General features: G+C 47.5%; 2 protein-coding genes across 2 annotated transcripts in view; one reads left to right on the forward strand and one right to left on the reverse strand.

The window, feature by feature from the left end:
• Nucleotides 1-16759, forward strand: part of LOC8033748 (Golgi-associated PDZ and coiled-coil motif-containing protein) — a 38182-nt gene that overhangs the window by 2723 nt on the left and 18700 nt on the right. The window lies entirely within an intron of this gene.
• Nucleotides 5535-13596, reverse strand: LOC115323762. Its single transcript, XM_029984146.3, has 3 exons — nucleotides 13143-13596; nucleotides 8586-8848; nucleotides 5535-7300 (listed from the first exon to the last, which is right to left on the reverse strand). The coding sequence occupies exons 1-3, from the start codon at nucleotides 13560-13562 to the stop codon at nucleotides 6148-6150; spliced, it is 1836 nt and encodes a 611-aa protein (XP_029840006.3). The 5' UTR covers nucleotides 13563-13596; the 3' UTR covers nucleotides 5535-6147.

Below are 16759 nucleotides of genomic sequence, written 5' to 3' on the forward strand. Positions count from 1 at the left end.
GCAGCTGTTGAATTCTATATTTTACTCTGGAGGAAGGTCGTCGGGAAAGGTTAGTCGCCACACCCTGACTTTCTGTAAATATTCACGCTCTGCGTGAGCTCATAGGTTGGTAGTGTACTAGACCGATCACACCAGCAAGTTTGACTACGGCACCGCTGCCGCAATGCATCGAGGGAAGTTTAGTTTTTCTGCACGTGCGACAACCTTGCTGGAGCCCTGCGCGTGTAGAGCACGAGACGGCACGAGCCGCCTCGTGCACCGCAGCCTGCCTCCTGTAAACTAAAGTTATGGCGGCGTCACGCATGCGCTGAACGCTTGGCGCAAAGGCCCTTTTAGGTGCCCGTCTGACAGGGGTTATATAATCTCTCCCAAAAACAGAGGCATATATATCATTCAGAATGGCGGTAAATTTTATACACTGTTACTGAGCATGTATAATAAAGTTTTGTAACTAAAGATATGGTTACACACCCGGATAGTCGTTTGTGAACCAATAACAAGCCGCTAGGAGAGAAGCGAATATACAGGGTGATTCAAGGAGACGCCAGGCTCTTTAAATCGACCTCAAAATTCGGTTTCTTAACCTATCGCGCTACGACTTTGTGCAGCGTTGCCCACAGATGGTGCATTTGTTTTTTGTAAAATTTGCGAAGAGCGAACTTACCTGAGGAAAAAGTGAAGAAAGAAAAAGGCTTAGCTCCTATGGAAACGCAGCGACGCCACCGGTCTTCAAACAACACGGCGCCGTTTCGCACGGGAGACAAGAGATGGCGCAACGAACGAGCATACGGCGCCGAGAGCCGGCGTCTTTAGCAGACAATCTTTTCGACTCAAAAGCGGCGCGCGTTCCGCAGGCGGCGACAGTCGCAGAAACAAAAACTAGGGAGCCTTCATGTGCGCTTGGCACCCTAACAAAAACAGGCGCAGTAACAACAAGGAACTGCAGTTCCTTGTCTGCTAAAGACGCCGGCTCTCGGCGTCGTATGCTCGTTCGTTGGCGGCAGTTGGCGTCGCGACCGCTTGCGCCATCTCTTGTCTCTCGTGCGAAACGGTGCCGTGTTTATTTATTTATTTATTGAAAGTACCCTCAGGGCCCGAAGGCATTACAGAGGGGGAGAGCACATACATGAAACAAAGATAGTAATATAGTAACAAGTCAACAATATTAAATATACAACAAACAAAGAATAATAATAATAATAGGTCATGGGTCACTGCTAAAATAGCTAGTGATGGAATTTCTAAACAGGTTAGTATCAGTTATAGTAGCAATCAAACCAGGGAGGTGGTTCCATTCCTCGGCTGTGCGGGGTAAAAAAGAAGATTGAAATGTTGTGGTAAACGAACTTGGAACTCCAACTTTATGCTGATGGTCAAGACGGGATGAAATGTAAAAGGGGGGAGTAATCATCCGATTGCGTAGGAGAGGGATATGAAAATACATTTTATGAAATAGACATAGGCGTGAAATTTTACGTCGCAAGGAGAGAAGTGGTAAACATAAACTATTTTTCATTGATGTGACACTAGCAGTACGATGGTAGTTGGAAAGAATGAAACGGGCTGACCTATTCTGAATGGATTCCAATGCAGTGATTAGAGTATCGTGACCGGGATCCCAGATGGAGGATGCATATTCTAATCTAGGCCTGATTAATGTTTTGTAGAGGATCAATTTTAGTGAAATAGGTGCCAATGAAAAGTTGCGTTTTAAGTAGCCCAACATGCAGTTAGCACGGGTAGTAACATACTGAATGTGGGGTTTCCATGAAAGGTTATTTGTTAAGTGAACACCAAGGTACTTGTACGTTGCCACTTGCTCCAAAAGGTTGCCATCTAGGTGGTAACAGGGACTGTTGTTAGGCTTGCGGGACTCTCTCATCTGTTTACATTTACTAGTGTTTAGTTTCATTAGCCATAATTCACACCAACGAGATACAGAGTTAATATCAGACTGAAGTGTAGACAGGTCAGAATCGTGACAGATTTCACAGTAAATTACACAGTCATCGGCAAAGAGACAAACGGATGAAGACACATTAATGGGAAGATCGTTAATATAGATTAAAAATAGTAGTGGGCCTAAAACCGACCCTTGAGGAACTCCAGAATTCACAGACACGGGAGGAGAATTTTCGTTGTTAATTGTTACAAATTGTGAACGGTTATTTAGAAAAGACCGAATCCATGCGAGAACGTTAGGGTCAATGTTAAGTTTTGAAAGTTTTAACAGTAATAGCTCGTGACACACCTTATCGAATGCCTTGGCGAAATCTAAGAAAATGCAGTCCACCTGGGAGCCTCGGTCAAGAATAGAATGAATGTCATGAGTGAAGGATAGGAGCTGAGTATCACAAGATAATGATTTACGAAATCCGTGCTGTGCTTCGGTGAAAAAATTATTCGACTCTAGGAAATGTACGAGTTGGGAAAAGATAACGTGTTCCAGAAGTTTACATGGTATGCTGGTTAATGAAATGGGACGATAATTGTTAGGGGAATACTTATCGCCACCTTTCGGAATTGGAACCACCTTCCCCACTCGCCAATCACAAGGTAAAATACCATCTTGCAGCGACTGTTCAAACAATTTTGAGAGAATAAGAGATGAGTATAGTTTAGTGTTTTTTAAAAACTTGGAATTAATTCCGTCCACTCCTGATGAGGATGATAACTTCAGTTCATCTATAATTTTTGCAATACCAGCAGGATCAACAAAGATAGAATCCATTGGCAGATAACAGGAACAGCTCATCGAAGGGTAAGTTATGTTGCGAATATCGGAGAAAGATTCCATAAATATACTATTTAAGACATTAGCACATTCGTCACTGGGCACGCTGTCACCACTAGAAGTTGTAAGAGAAATTGAAAAACGGTCCTTTTTGTTAACAGTATTCCAAAATTTAATGGGGTTATTTACCAACATGTCTGGAAGACTATGTGTGAAAAAGTGAGATTTAGCGCCTTCAATCGCTTTTTTGTACACTTGTACAGAATTGTGATATGCGGCCCAGCGACGCTCACACTGGGAAAACTTGGCCGCACGGTACAAGCGCTTTTTTTTATTTGACAGTCTCTTCAGGGCTTTCGTGAACCAAGGTGACTGATTATTTTCAAGTATATTTCGGAGCGGCACGTATTTGTTGATAAGGGAGATTACCTTATCTTTATACAAATTCCAGTTTTCGTCAACCGAGCGCCCCGAAAAGTCTGTCAAATACTGGTCAAAGAAAACCGCAAGATCATTGTTGATCTGATCAAAATTCGCTCTACTGTAATCGCGTATTTTCTTTCGTTGGTCAGTCGGCCTAGATACCGATGTTTTGAAATGAAAATGTAACATAGAGTGATCACTGATCCCTCGAAGATAAGTTATGTCACTTGCATGTTCAGGGTGAGTAGCCAATATTAGATCTAAAACACTTGCTGTCGTCGGAGACACTCTGGTGGGATGAAGAACTAATTGCGACATTTGTTTGAAGACCGGTGGCGTCGCTGCGTTTCCATAGGAACTAAACCTTTTTCTTTCTTTACTTTTTGGCACTAACCTGTCCTGCTGTGGAAATGATGAAGTGAAGCGAACGGAATAACAGGACACAAAAGCTGAAGGTCGCGTTACGGCGCCGCCCATGCACAGCTGCCTGAAAGCATTTTGTAACACAACGAGCAATTTCATAACTTTTTTTTCTTCTTTTTAGTCTTTATAATTAATGAAACCATAAACTCTAGCAGTTATTGTATTGCAACATTCAACTAGAAAAAAAAATTATTATGACTGTTCCCACTCACGTGGTCGGGCACTTTTTAAGCGTGTAGGCTATTAACAACTGACCTTTTTCTTTCTTTTTTTTACGTGTGCATTTAAAATATTTAGCACTGTCGCGTTTAGCGAGATATATAAAGAAAAAAAAAGTAAGAGCTGAGAGAACGAGGGTTGAAGACAGGTTGGCAGCCTCGAAGACATCACCCTCGGTAATTTATTCTTCAACAGCTAGAAGTAATGTCTATTATATCGAAATGTACGTAAACGATACACCTGTTCTGCACCTTAAAGGACACATGCAAAGGAAAAAAACATTTTTTTTAAACGGCTTAGATGGAAAAAGGACGCCATAAAACGCTTTTACAACGAAGAAAAAAAATTTTTAGAGCTATATTTACGGCGCAAAACGAATTTGTAGTTGGCGCCCGCGGGCACCGCGGAAAAGTGGTCTGTATTTATCACGTGACTGGTCTTTATTTATCACGTGGTGCTTGCACTCTTTCGGAAGCTTCCTATGGCCTCTAAAAGTAACTTATTCATCTTTGTTTGAAGTATAACAAAAAACCAAGACGAATAAGTAACTTTTCGAGCCCAAAGGAAACTCCTGAAAAAGCGCAAGCAGACGTGTAGACCTGTGCGCCGGTCAGACGACGGCGGCGGCGCCCCGAAGCAGACGAACTTGTGCGGCGGCGGCGACGGCGGCGTGGAGAAACGCGTTGAAGCGGCGTTCGCACAACGCCCAGCGTGCGGCGGCGACGCAGCGCGGCGGCGCGCGGGTCTACCACGTGACCAGCGGCGGCTCCCGCGAGCGCCAACTACAAATTCGTATAGCGCCGTAAATATAGCTCTAAAAATTTTGTTTCTTCGTTGTAAAATCGTTTTATGACATCCTTTTTCCATCTAAGCTGTCTAAAAAAAATTTTTTTTTTCCTTTGCATGTGTCCTTTAAAGCGCCTCTAGCTTATAGCACAGACATTGGTTAAAAAGAAATTATCCTATTGTTGTTGTTTTGTCTTAAAAGCTCAGTATGTCTGAACATTAAAATAATAATACAACTTGTATTTTGAATGATATGTGCTACAATGTGTAATAAATTAATGAACCATAAAATGCTAATGCGCCTCCACAATAAAACCTGAAGAATAAGTTTGAAAATAAAAAGAAAAATCCCGGAAGTTCTAGAGGGATAGCCTGAGACTCGCGCGAGAGCTACATTTTTAATGAAAATTCGTTATGTATGCTGTTGTGCCAACCAAGTCGGAACTTGCAGCATGGCTTCGCGTATACTAGAGTTCCACAAAAAAGCTACCGCGCTCGTTTAAAAAAAAAAAGAAAAAAAGAAAAGAAGAATAGTAATAATGTGGTGGGAGAAGTTTAGTTACGCTGAGATTTCGCCAGGTGGTTCCTGCGTGTAGCTGCATAGTAGGCAATATGAATGTTCTATTTGTGGAGACGTAGCACCTGGCAGGCCTCTCCATATGCGTCACGTGACTTGCTGGGCGAGAAAAAAAATCTGTGAAAAAAGTGTGATCTGTGACGCACCTACTGGGAAGAGGTGCCTCGTGTGCACGGCAGCTTATCGCACTCAAGGTTGTCTTTTGATTGAATGTCACCGTTAGATTGGGAATAGAGACGGGGGAGAGAGCGACCTTGGGGGTCTTGATCTCACACAGGACGCAAGGAGTTGTCGAGCTGGCCATGAATGTGCGCCGTGCCTAAGGCGATTAAAAGTACCACGCACAATCCGGTCAGTGTAAGCTTCCAGTACTGTAGAAATGTATCCTCGAGTTTATGAAGGGATCGATGAGTCCGCCTGAAAGCAAAACGGCAGAGTTCAGGTCCTGATAAAAAGCAGGATATCTATATACAGGTAAAAGTAAAATATTGGTTTATAAAGAGAGACAAGTATTTGCGGGGGTGACGCGTTTCGGTCACTGCTCAGGTTGGGTGCAATGGTCCAAAAGAATCGCGTGGTCACTACGCGGAGGTAGCGCGGGTTCGTTCCGGTCTCCATGAGTTGAGCCGTGTCCGTTTCTATTTCCTTTCTTCGCACCACTGCAGCAGCGTGAGGGCAGGCGCTGGTGAGGGAAAGCTATGCTCCGTTCACCCCAGGCTGACAGAACTGCGGAGGCTACGCGCTGGACGGACCAATCAACCGTCTGCCGCCTGATCACATGGCCAAAGATTGACGCGTGTATGACTGGTTCAACGAGCACGTATATCTGCCACCGCGCTGTCAGCTTAGCGCTACAACATTGGTCGAAGAGGGGCCTGACGAAGCAATATGACGTACACGGAACTGTGCAACCTGGGAAGAACGGCGTATTTGAGTGTTTGCTTCTAGTTCACTTTTGGATTTTTCAATAAACAGTGACGACACACTACTTAACGTCATCGTAGTACTCGTACTCTGCGGTGCCGTTGACGGACGTCCTGGCCAAGGTCCGTTGCAAGGGGACTGTTGCTGACCTGCCTGTCACTGGTCTTGTGGAGGGCATGGTGGGTGTTGAGGCGTTCGTCGAGACGTTCGTTGCCGCCTTTAAGCACGGCTGGCGACTGCAGGGTTCAGACACGAGCCGGCGTACCTCGTCGAGCGTGCTGTTTCCGGCGGCGAAGACGGCGTTGACGGCTCCCCTGAGCAGGGCGGCCACGTGGTCGCTGTGTCCCTGCAGCTGGTCGCTGATGCGCTGGGTGTCCCCCTGGGACCTGTTCCTCATCTCGTGGATGATGCGCTCGAGCAGGTCGTACAGCTGGATCTCCTCCTCCTGGATCCGGTGGCAGGAGGAGATGAACGAGTTCTGTGCCACGAGCAGCGTGGCGAAGCTGTGGTCCACGGTGGCGCTCAGCTCGGAGATCTTGCGCTCGAGTCCCTCGCTGAGCAGGCTGAGGCGCGGCTCGATCAAGGGCAGCGGCTCAATCTGCTCGTGCAGCTTGCGGAACTCCTCGCGCACCATGACCCGCGTCCGATTGCCTTGGGCCACGGTGTCCTGGAAGGCCCCGCGGACGAAGTCATCGGTAGTGCGGCGCAGCTCGTGCAGGCCATGGATGCCGTTGATGACCTTGCGCGTGTAGCTCTCCACATCAGCGTCGATCTCGTTGAACTGCTCGGTGCCCGCCCGAAGCATCTTCTCGACCAGGTCGGTCAGGTTGGTCACCTGCTCCCAGGACGGAGACTCCGGGCCGCTCCGGCAGGCGGCCGAGGTTCTCGTGGCGTCCGTCTGAATGGCGCGCAGCAGGGACGCCACGGTGAGGATCTCATGGCTGAAGAGGTCCATCTTAGCGTCAGACCGCTTGATGACGTCGGAGACGTCGGCGCGGATAACAGTGTCCATCTGTCGCTGGGAGGCGTCCATCTTGTCCAGGGAGTCTAGTATCTTGGACACGTCCGACTGGAGCCTAGCGCGGGACTCGTCACCCCTGGCGATCTTCTCGAGCGCGTCCTCGGAGGAGTCTTGCAGGTCCCGCTCCATGAGCTCCAGCTTGTTGGTGAGTCGATCGGCGCGCATGTCCAGCTTGGTCTCCAAGAAGGACATCCTGCAATGCCATACCCCAAGGTCATCGCGTGTCGCACCTCGACGCTCAAAGCCCCACTCTCGAGAATTGCACAGAAGGACAGGGAGCATTCAGCCTGAATTTGATGAGCTACAGTTCGAACATGGTTCGTTGGTGCTCATGTTGGTTCCGAGTGTTCCGAGAGCATCTATACTCTTCTTTACTTGCGCAAGATGAAAACAAAGAAGACGTCTCGGGAAGGGAAGAAAGAAGTAGTGAGTCGCTTCGTTCCTTCGCGGCACAAAGACGCCTGTTGTAGGAACGCCATCATTATCGCGTGTTTTCGCTGTGAAGGACACGGCGCCCTTTGATTTGCTGTTTAATGTTCACACAAGGTACCAGGCGGAGCTTCTCCTGTCACCAACTATAGAATGGTTAAATCACTATACTAATACGGGATTTAACATCTTGATTCTAAGCGGACTCAGCTTCTTCAATGCAGCGTATTATTTCACAGTATATCTCGTCCGATCATAATTGAAAGGCTCCATTTTATATTTGAAGGAGACAAGTCGGATTAGGTGCTCTGGAAAGGTTCAGTGGACCTTGTTTATGCCTTGCAGCACAAAGTCGTGAGTGCAGTGGCGTCACTAGGGGAAAAAAAGGGGGAGGGGGGGGGGGGGGGTCCTCGCGGCGGTCTGCCACCCTGGGTGCCACTGACCCTATTGACGCCACTGCGTGGCTGAATTTAATAAATCAAATAGGATACCCCTCTCACGTTATAGACTGCAAAATCATAACATATTATAGTTATTTTTGAATTTGAACGAGCATTCGATGAACTCAACTCTTTCCTATACACCCGCTCACATGCTTGCATAGTGCAGGCTCATCGTCCTCCAAGAGCTCTTGAACGCAGGTACGGAAAGCCGCCCACATTTCCGTTTCAGGGTCGAGCCGGAGGGAATTTAATTTCTGGTGGTTTATGTGCCAAACCAGCGGAATTCCAAGAAGCGAAAGTATGTAGGCGAACTGTTTAGGAAGCATAATAATCGAAACCCTAAACCCTGTCGTCTTGTCCGTTATTTTGTTTCTGCATGCATCGGGTATTATGATGGTACAACGGAATTCATTCAGCACGCCCCAGCAAGACCGATCTATTTTGGTCACCCCAACGTGCACTCGAAATCTGAGTTACGTCTCGGGCTGTCCTCGTGAGATTGCGGCTGGAATATTCTGCTCGGACTGTGGACCCGCCTGCCTCGGGGCCACCAACACGAGACGTGTGGACAGAACAACAGCGAGAAAGAACCACGGCGACGCTCACTTATTGTTGAGCTTGTCGGCAACGGCTTCGAGGCGCCTGGACAGGTGTTCGTCGTTGCCCTGTGCGACGCTGTCTTTCCTGCTCTGGGAGAAGGCGTCACTCTCCAGGCGGAGGTCCATCTTGGCCTCGAGCCTGCCCAGCCGGCTGTCCAGGGCGTCCAGCTTGCGCAGGGTCTGCTCCAGTGAGAAGTCGATGCGGGTGAGCCGCAGCGCCGACCCGAACGCGTCCAGCCCTCGCAGCCGGTCGTCGATGGCCGTCAGCACCTGCATGCGCGGGACGTGTGCCCCGGAGACATTGATGCATCATTCCAACGGTCGGAAGCGTTCGCGAGGCTGCTGTTCTTTGTTCCATCACATGTCCGAGCGGAGTCGAAGGCACAGACACACACAACCACGGAAACACGTACTAAAAACGCAAGTCACTGGGTCACTGGAGTCGGGGAAGAGAGCTCCTTGGGGTTCTTGATCTCACACTGGACACAAGGAGTTGTCGAGCTGGCCTTCCTTGGACATGATTGGCTTGGCGAATAGATACAGAAACATGACGAAAGTGATGACATTGTGTTTTTGAGACTGATTGATTGGTCCCACAGAGTATTGGCGTAGCCGTAGCGCTAAAAGAGCGCACTGAAGGTACGAATGACGCAGCGCTATTTGATTTGAACCGTGATTCGCAGTCTTTCCTGAAAGTTTGCTTTATGCCCGCTGACAGGCATGACCCAACGTAGTACGCTGCGCGTCACATTCGTATTTTTGTTGCAGTCTTTCGGTTTCAAGAGAACAGTGAACAAACGGTGAACAGCTTGCCCGTGCCCGTTTCTTTTTTTTATTTTTTTTTAGAGCGCAGCTCTTAGGCGCCCGTTTCCGGCTTGAGCGGCGTCGCCGTCGGTATAACTGCGCGGTGCATTATGGGTAAATTTCCCCGCTAAATTTAGCGGAAAAATTTCCCCGCTAAATCTAGCGGAATAATTTCCCCGCTAAATCCAGCGGAAAGTTCCCCCTAAATCTAGCGTAAAAATTTCCCCGCTAAATCTAGAGGAAAAATTTCCCCGCTAAATCTAGAGGAAAAATTTCCCCGCTAAATGTAGCGGAAAGATTTCCCCGCTAAATCTAGCGGAAAAATTTCCCTGCTAAGTCTAGCGGAAAAGTTTCCCCGCTAAATCTAGAGGAAACATTTCCCCGCTAAATCTAGCGGAAAAATTTCTCTGGGGAGTCACGTTATCCACCAGAGAAATTTTCCCGCTAGATTTCACGTGACCCCCCCCCCCCCCCCCACCCCGAGGTCACCTGACCCCACGTGACCTCGGGGATGGGGTCGCGTGACCCCCCCCCCCCCCCCCTCGAGAACACGTGACCCTCAGTACCCTTTCCTCCTCCTCCTCAAGAGCTGCGCTCTAATTCACCGTTACAGGGAGTTGTAAACGGCTTTCTTTTTTTTTTTCCGTGATGCATTTTGAAAAGACGCGACGTGCGCGGCGTCAGCAAAGGACTTCTCATCGACGGAAATAAGAGGAATGTAAGAACTTCAATTTTTGACGGTGTTCGCATTGTTGCTTTGAGAAAGCAGTGATTTCAAGCGTCCATCGTGCTAATTACAAACACCATCGAACGTGTTGTTCCCAAGGTAATGACGCCACGAAAAGGAACCATAGGAGGGCGCTACCAAAACATCTCGTGGCGGTAATGAGAGGTGACCGCGATCTGGATGTCACTCTTGCTTTTGTATTTGTTGTCTTTGTGACGCGCGAGGGAGATTTATCATTCGCACGTGGCTTCAAGGTCGGTTTCTAAGTTTCCCGGAGGATTGCGAACGGCCTCACTGGCGGACACGTCACCTCGTGTTGCGCGCGTGCTCTGTTCTGCGCGCGCTCGCTCCAAGAATCTCGAAAGACGGCCGTCGTGACACGGGCGGAATCTTCATAATCATGGTACCCGGAGACTGACCAGAAATTGCCCCTAAAGGCTATTTCTGGTCCCGTCATTTCCGTTTTGTCGGAATACTGAAACTGACGGTTCGAGTGGTCATGCCGCGTGTCACGCTGTTCGCGACTGAGTTTCATAAGCGACTTGTAATTTTATATTCCATCAGTGTTGCAGCAACACTGAGCGTAGAGCACCGAGGGGCGGACGCAGGTATTTCTTGAGGGGGGGGGGGGGGGGGGGGGGGGGTCAGGGTCAGGTGTTGGTCAGCGTATCATATGTTTAAGATCCTCCCCCCTTTCCCGTTTCCACGCCCTAAATTTGTACACATACAGAATTCAAGAGGAGGTCAGACATCCGAACGGGTCCATATCACATGAGCGAATGACGTTTTAGCGAACAGCGACATTTGAGCGAATTGACGTTTTAGCGAATAACGGGGGCGCGCGTTAACCCATCCGCCGAGCTGCGCTTTACGCCGCTTCGCGGCGACAGTCTGCGGCGGCTCATTACAAAAATGTGAACCCATTTGGCCCACCCGAAAACGCCGCTTCGCGGCGTCCGACTATTCGCTGAAGTGTCATTCGGTGAAACGTGGGCGTTCGCTAAAACGTCATTCGATCAAGTGAGCGCCTCCCCATCCGAACCTCCCTTCTAAATCCGCCCCTGAGAGTACCTCTCAAGTTAACGCGCTTGTTACATATATATATATATACACACTCTTTTTTTTTTTTTTTATCAATCCAACGACGGTTTAGGAATTCCGGTGAAAAGGTTACCGCAAAACCGGTGGATGCGGATAAAAGCTCACCGGCCATTGAGCGTACGCAAAGAAAAGCGCACCGATTATTTTTTTTTTTCTTCTTTTCATATGGAGGCTGTTGGATCATGGGTAACATATATCAATTTATTCTCATTAAAATTCGTCATCTTTGTGTAAAAAAAAATTAATATCATTTTTTGTAATATTTGTTAAGCTCCGAAATTAATAATTGCGGGCGAGTGTTTTCTGTGGTTTAACTCTGTAGGCCAGTGGTTCTCAACCATCGATGTTTCGCGGACCCCTTTGTGGATTGATGGAGATGATGGAGGACCCCGTTTGAAGTGAGGGGAGGGAAAGGTATAGGTTAAATATAATGATTTAAGAAATGTATATAACTAAGGGCTAGTGTGAAGTAGACCTCTCATATTGACATACACACGAGGAAACTAGCTCGAAAACTCAACATTTCTTCTCGACCTGAAAAAATGGGACTTTTATCGCCGGGCTTGGCTGATGCGGCAGGGCTTCGCGGACCCCCATTTGAGGACCACTGCTTTAGGCAATGAAAGCCTAACTGAAAATTTTATGAACTTGAAGAACAGGAAAAAGTTCGGAAACTAAATTATGTCTGCCTAAAACCTAGAAAGCAAAACTGTAAATGCCGAAAATCCGCAAGTGCATGCGCAACAACTCGGTACCCGAAAATCTCTTTGAAGCTTCGGTTAACCTTTGAAAACGGGATAGAACGGTCAGTAGGATATCGAGGTTTCTTGCTTCCACGGACATGCACGTTTTCTAGCCGTTCGTGCTGGTGTTTCCACACGTTGCCTTTGTGTGATAGTGCCCTTCTACGGCGAGCCATCCATGACCTTCGGAGCTGCACACTCGCCGTTGTTACTCGTGACTAGTCTTCTGTTAGGTAGCGCATTGGTAAACGTTATACACGATGAAAGCCGCTCAAACGACGAAGACGGAGTGAAGACAAACATGACAGAACGAAGCTGTTCTCGCAAGTAAAGTTTCATTAGCGAAAATAACAGAAAGCGATAACAGCGTAGCCGACACTGATTACATCAACAAACACTTACTTATCTATCAGACACCACACAATCTTCGGAGCTGAAACGGTTCACCACACCGCTATTCATATTAGCTCTCAAAAACCAAACCTTTTTATCTGACAGAGCCACTGACGGCGCGCTGTCAAGCTGTCAATAAATTGTCTTTTTTACGGGTGTCCGATGTTGTGATTTTATACTTGCGGCGTCATTAATAAATGAGTGATTACTAATTTCTGAGGAATTAGTAAATATGCCCAACGAACTTGAAGAATATTAGAAGAGGACAATTATTTTTAATGAAGTGAGGAATTCTAATTGTGTTAAATTGCCACTTGTGACGCACAATCCGCTAAGCCCCCCCCCCCCCCCCCCCCCCCTTCCTAAAAAAAAATTAAAAAATCGGCGAGCCTTTTCCGCATCCGCTCAAAGGCCGGTGAGCTTTTCTCCGCATCTGCCGGTTTTGGGATGAGCTTTTCTCCGCCGCCCACGGTAAAGGACTTTACGCCAAACTTCGCTCGCATGATTTTGTTTAACCACCGCGGGGGCATCGCGAGGTTGGAAAGATATCACAAGAAAAGGCAACGGTCTCTCGTGGCTCTTCCCTGTGACAACTCTTCCAAAGCAGCAACTGTCATCCGTGCGACGAGGGCCTGTTCCAGTCAGAAGGTTGACTGGAAGGTGTGGAGATCTCCGTTCGTACTACATTTCTCAACACACTTACGCAGAAGTGCCAGATCCCGAGCAAATAACTCGTATCGCCCTTGTTGACTCATCGTCTACCCTTGCTGTCATCTGGACGGCGTACCGTACTCACCTGCCTGAGGTACGGCGGGACGCTGTGCCAGGCATCCAGGGACAGGTCTAGACCCTTGGGACTCGGCTGGACGTCCAGGAGAGGCTCTCTCCTGGTCCTGGACACCGGCCGCTGTCCCTCGACCGAGCCGGCCTCGACGCCGGTCCAGGAGCACGCGATGAGCGCGGACAGCAGCAGCAGCAGGAGGAACCTCATCGCTGTCTCTAATCGCGCCAGATAGCCTCTCCTCCGTCGGAAGCCGCCTGGTTTCTCGGTGCTTTGGCGGGCCCTCGGGGCGACGAAAGGGCTCGCCGCTGCTGGAAGCGTCTCGCGTCTCGGCCTCCTCGAGGAAGGGAAAGGGAACCGCGTGTTACATGGGCCTGGAAATTTCGTGTCTCTGAAGTCGCCGCCGCCGTCGTCGTTGCTGTCGCGGTCAAGCATGCTGGTCTTCGTCAAGCAGCGGGGACCACCCACTGGAGGGGAGCGTTGTCGTTCGCCGTCGTCTTGCGCTCTTATTTTCTTTTTTTTTTTCTTTTTTACATTTTTTTATATTTGTTTGTGGTTGGTTTATCTGGTGCTCTGGGGTTGGCGAATATGTAAGACGGATAGATTATGCGCCTCTGAGCGAGGAGATCTAGACGCGGCGGTGCGACCTTGAGGGTGCTGTGGGTATAAATAGAGTTTTTTTGGGGAAAAAGTCTCAAAAAAAAAAAAAAAGAAAAGAAAAAAAAGAAGAATAAAAACGAATCATGTGGACGGGCAGTTCATCGGTGCTGCTTTGCGTGTACCGAGCTGTCTGCGTTTTGAGTCCGGGAAGTCCAGCTTAGCCCAAAGGAGAGACAATATGCCGATAACGGCCACGTATGTTGCTGACTCTAATTATTACATGACGGCCCGCAAATTAAATATATTTAATAAAATAAAAACAGATTTGCCTTTGCTTGGAAATTATGTGAAATATTAGGCCAACTAGTCTGTCGTTTTTATGGGGAACCTTGAAAGCTAGTGGAACGCTAAACCATGGCCGGACTGGAAGCGCACGCTCTCTTTCTCTTCTTACGGCCTTTGCAATCGCCCGGGAGTCAATGGCATTTTTTCTCCGTATGTAGTTCACTTGCTTGCCGCCAGGGGCGCAACCACCTCACTCCACTTCACCCTGTTGAAGCAGTCTTTGGACGACTAAGGTCCATGTGTGGAGGAAATGACATGCTTGATGCAAGGGCTGTCACAGCAGCCCTTGATCACATTGTCAAAGAAAAGGCCCCTTCTAAGCAAATAGATTCTGAGCAATTGGCAGCGGCTGTGCCCGACTCGGTTACCACTGACCTGAAAAAACTGAAAGAGCCTTGCGCTCCATCTCCATCCGTGACATACTCTGGTCTGGTGTACGTTGGTGGCTATCTGGTGAAACTCATTAGTGAGTTTGGATGCGACGCCTGTGTTATGCTGTCGACTACGAGTAACAGAGGTGGTCCTCTGTTCGTCTTATTGCAAAGCCAGGATAAAAGCGGATTTCATTATCCAAATCCTAGGTTCCTCGCACTTCTGCAAAACATTGTTGCTTTTTTTTTTTTTTAAAGGCAATTAAGCACCTTCTGCGTACAAATTTGCACGAAGTTCTGCAACTACTCATTGCACCCTATCTTGAAGACGCGCCAATTTTAAGTTGCCCAGAGGGCATTGACAACAGTCACTCAAAGCGCTTGGCTGGTTTAATTTGCAACAAGTTCCTCTGAATACTTCTGATTAACCATGCAAAGACGGTCACGGACAGAAACGAAAAATCAGCTGGCTATGTGCACAAGCCCTCGAGGAAGCACTTTAGACTGTAATATGCACTGTGCGAAAATTGTACACACTACTACACCCTCGTCTAGAGCAGCTGACCGACTTCATGTGCGGCCTATAAAACGATGATGCAGACCCCGGCAATATGTAGATTGGGCCTGCTTACATTTCGCGAGAGTGTCTGAATTATTTATCATTTAAAGTTCCTCCATGTAGAAGGGGTTTGTCTCCTCCTGTTCTTGAGTCGCAACAGAAGTCCTGGAGGTAAAAACGAGTGTACTTTTTCCGCAATTGCATTCGCTGTCTCTACTTAGTACTTTTTACTCCCGAATCTCTCGGAGATGTGCGTCAAATATTCACCGTTTTGGGCTCATCAGAAGCGCATTCAATAGTGGCTGAGGATCTAAACATAAGAATCAGGTGTCAAAGCCCATAAAAATCTCGGCCGCAAGTTGCGACAGCGCTAAGATACACTGTCAGACGCGCTCTATGCAAACGTTAAAGGGTAGCCCAGGGGTGAGGTGACAGCGCTCGCCGCGAATTGCGGCGGGAGGTGGCGATTGCCCCAATTGCAAAGGCCGTAAGAAGAGAAAGAGAGCGCGCGCTTCCAGTCCGGCCGTGGCTAAACATTGTGGTTAGGAAGTGGCACATTATTGCGGTATGCATGATTGTTGGAGACAAAGTTGGGCATATACGTAGAAGACATGTGCATGTTGATAGCTTGTCTTATGCTTGGGAGTAAACAGTCATCAATATTAATTATAGTTTTTGACAAAAGAGATTAGGGAGATGTCGAGCGTGCAGGTATTGTGCATCAAGTTGCCTGTCCTGCACCGAGCAAACGCGGGACATCAACCCGAATGCATTGGTGTAATTCGAGTTCAATTAAAAATTGATTTCAATGAAGGCAAGCTGGTGTGTTTGTAAACCCCAAGACTGGAACCCCAGTGTCCGAGTTTAGCATCTTGTTCGAGTTTGACTACACATAACTTGTATTGATGTCACACTGGCTGACACTGTGGTGGTCTAATACCATCTTCAGCATACATTTTGCATCACCGAGGGTCCCTATATCGTTTCGTCGAAACACTTTTCATAAAAACTCGTTTCGTAGATACCTGTTTCTGCGACGTTTCATCGGCAGCATATTTTTGTTTTCTGAGTGGGTTGGATTGAATTTACTGGATTTATTTCGTTCGCTGACAGCATACGGGAACTAAATTGGACTCACCCAGGTAGCTCCAGTAGGGAAAAAAAAAAAAAGGTTCTCGAGTCCTGTTCTTTAAAGAACACTGAATCTAGGGAAAAAATTTATTCCTTCCTAATTAGGACAGTCAGTTTCCAAAATAAATGTCCGAAAAAAAAAAATATATATATATATATATGTATTTTTGCCCAATATTTGTGCTATACTATAAATTTTTCGATCTGCGGGTGAAACCGAAATTGTACCCCTGTGGGATGATCATGATAGCGTTTGTACACGACTAGTGTGCACTCTGAAGGCCCGTTCACACTCTTGCGACCTGTTAAACCTGGGTTCCTTAAAACTTCTTAAACCAGAAAACACACTGGCGCCATCTATTGGGAAGCAATGTAAACTCAACGGTCTGGCATATTTTTTTTTTTTTTTATTTCTCGTGCATTATCTTTTCTTTCTTGGCTCGAAAAACTTTTGTCATTGTTATAAACGAGCCTTTCTATGGGTGTTACGCACATTTGACCTCGGAAATCCCGCAAAACCTTCGCTCTTGTGAAATGCAGTTCCAGGGTCACCGCATAGATAGCGCCACAATACCAGTGTGTTCCCTCATTCTAAAAACATTTAAGAAGTTTTAAGAGATCTCGTT

The sequence above is a fragment of the Ixodes scapularis genome, unplaced genomic scaffold (genome assembly GCF_016920785.2).
Source record: "Ixodes scapularis isolate PalLabHiFi unplaced genomic scaffold, ASM1692078v2 PGA_scaffold2__306_contigs__length_199485367, whole genome shotgun sequence".
Lineage (NCBI taxonomy): Eukaryota > Metazoa > Arthropoda > Arachnida > Ixodida > Ixodidae > Ixodes > Ixodes scapularis.

Excerpts from the sequence above, each read along its gene's own strand:
- LOC115323762 (XM_029984146.3), bottom strand. The coding sequence starts at position 13,562 with ATGCTTGACCGCGACAGCAACGACGACGGCGGCGGCGACTTCAGAGAC. Across the intron at positions 8,849-13,142 it reads TCCCGCCGTACCTCAGGCAG|GTGCTGACGGCCATCGACGA; the intron begins GTGAGTACGGTA and ends CCGCGCATGCAG. Across the intron at positions 7,301-8,585 it reads GCCGACAAGCTCAACAATAA|GATGTCCTTCTTGGAGACCA; the intron begins GTGAGCGTCGCC and ends ATGGCATTGCAG.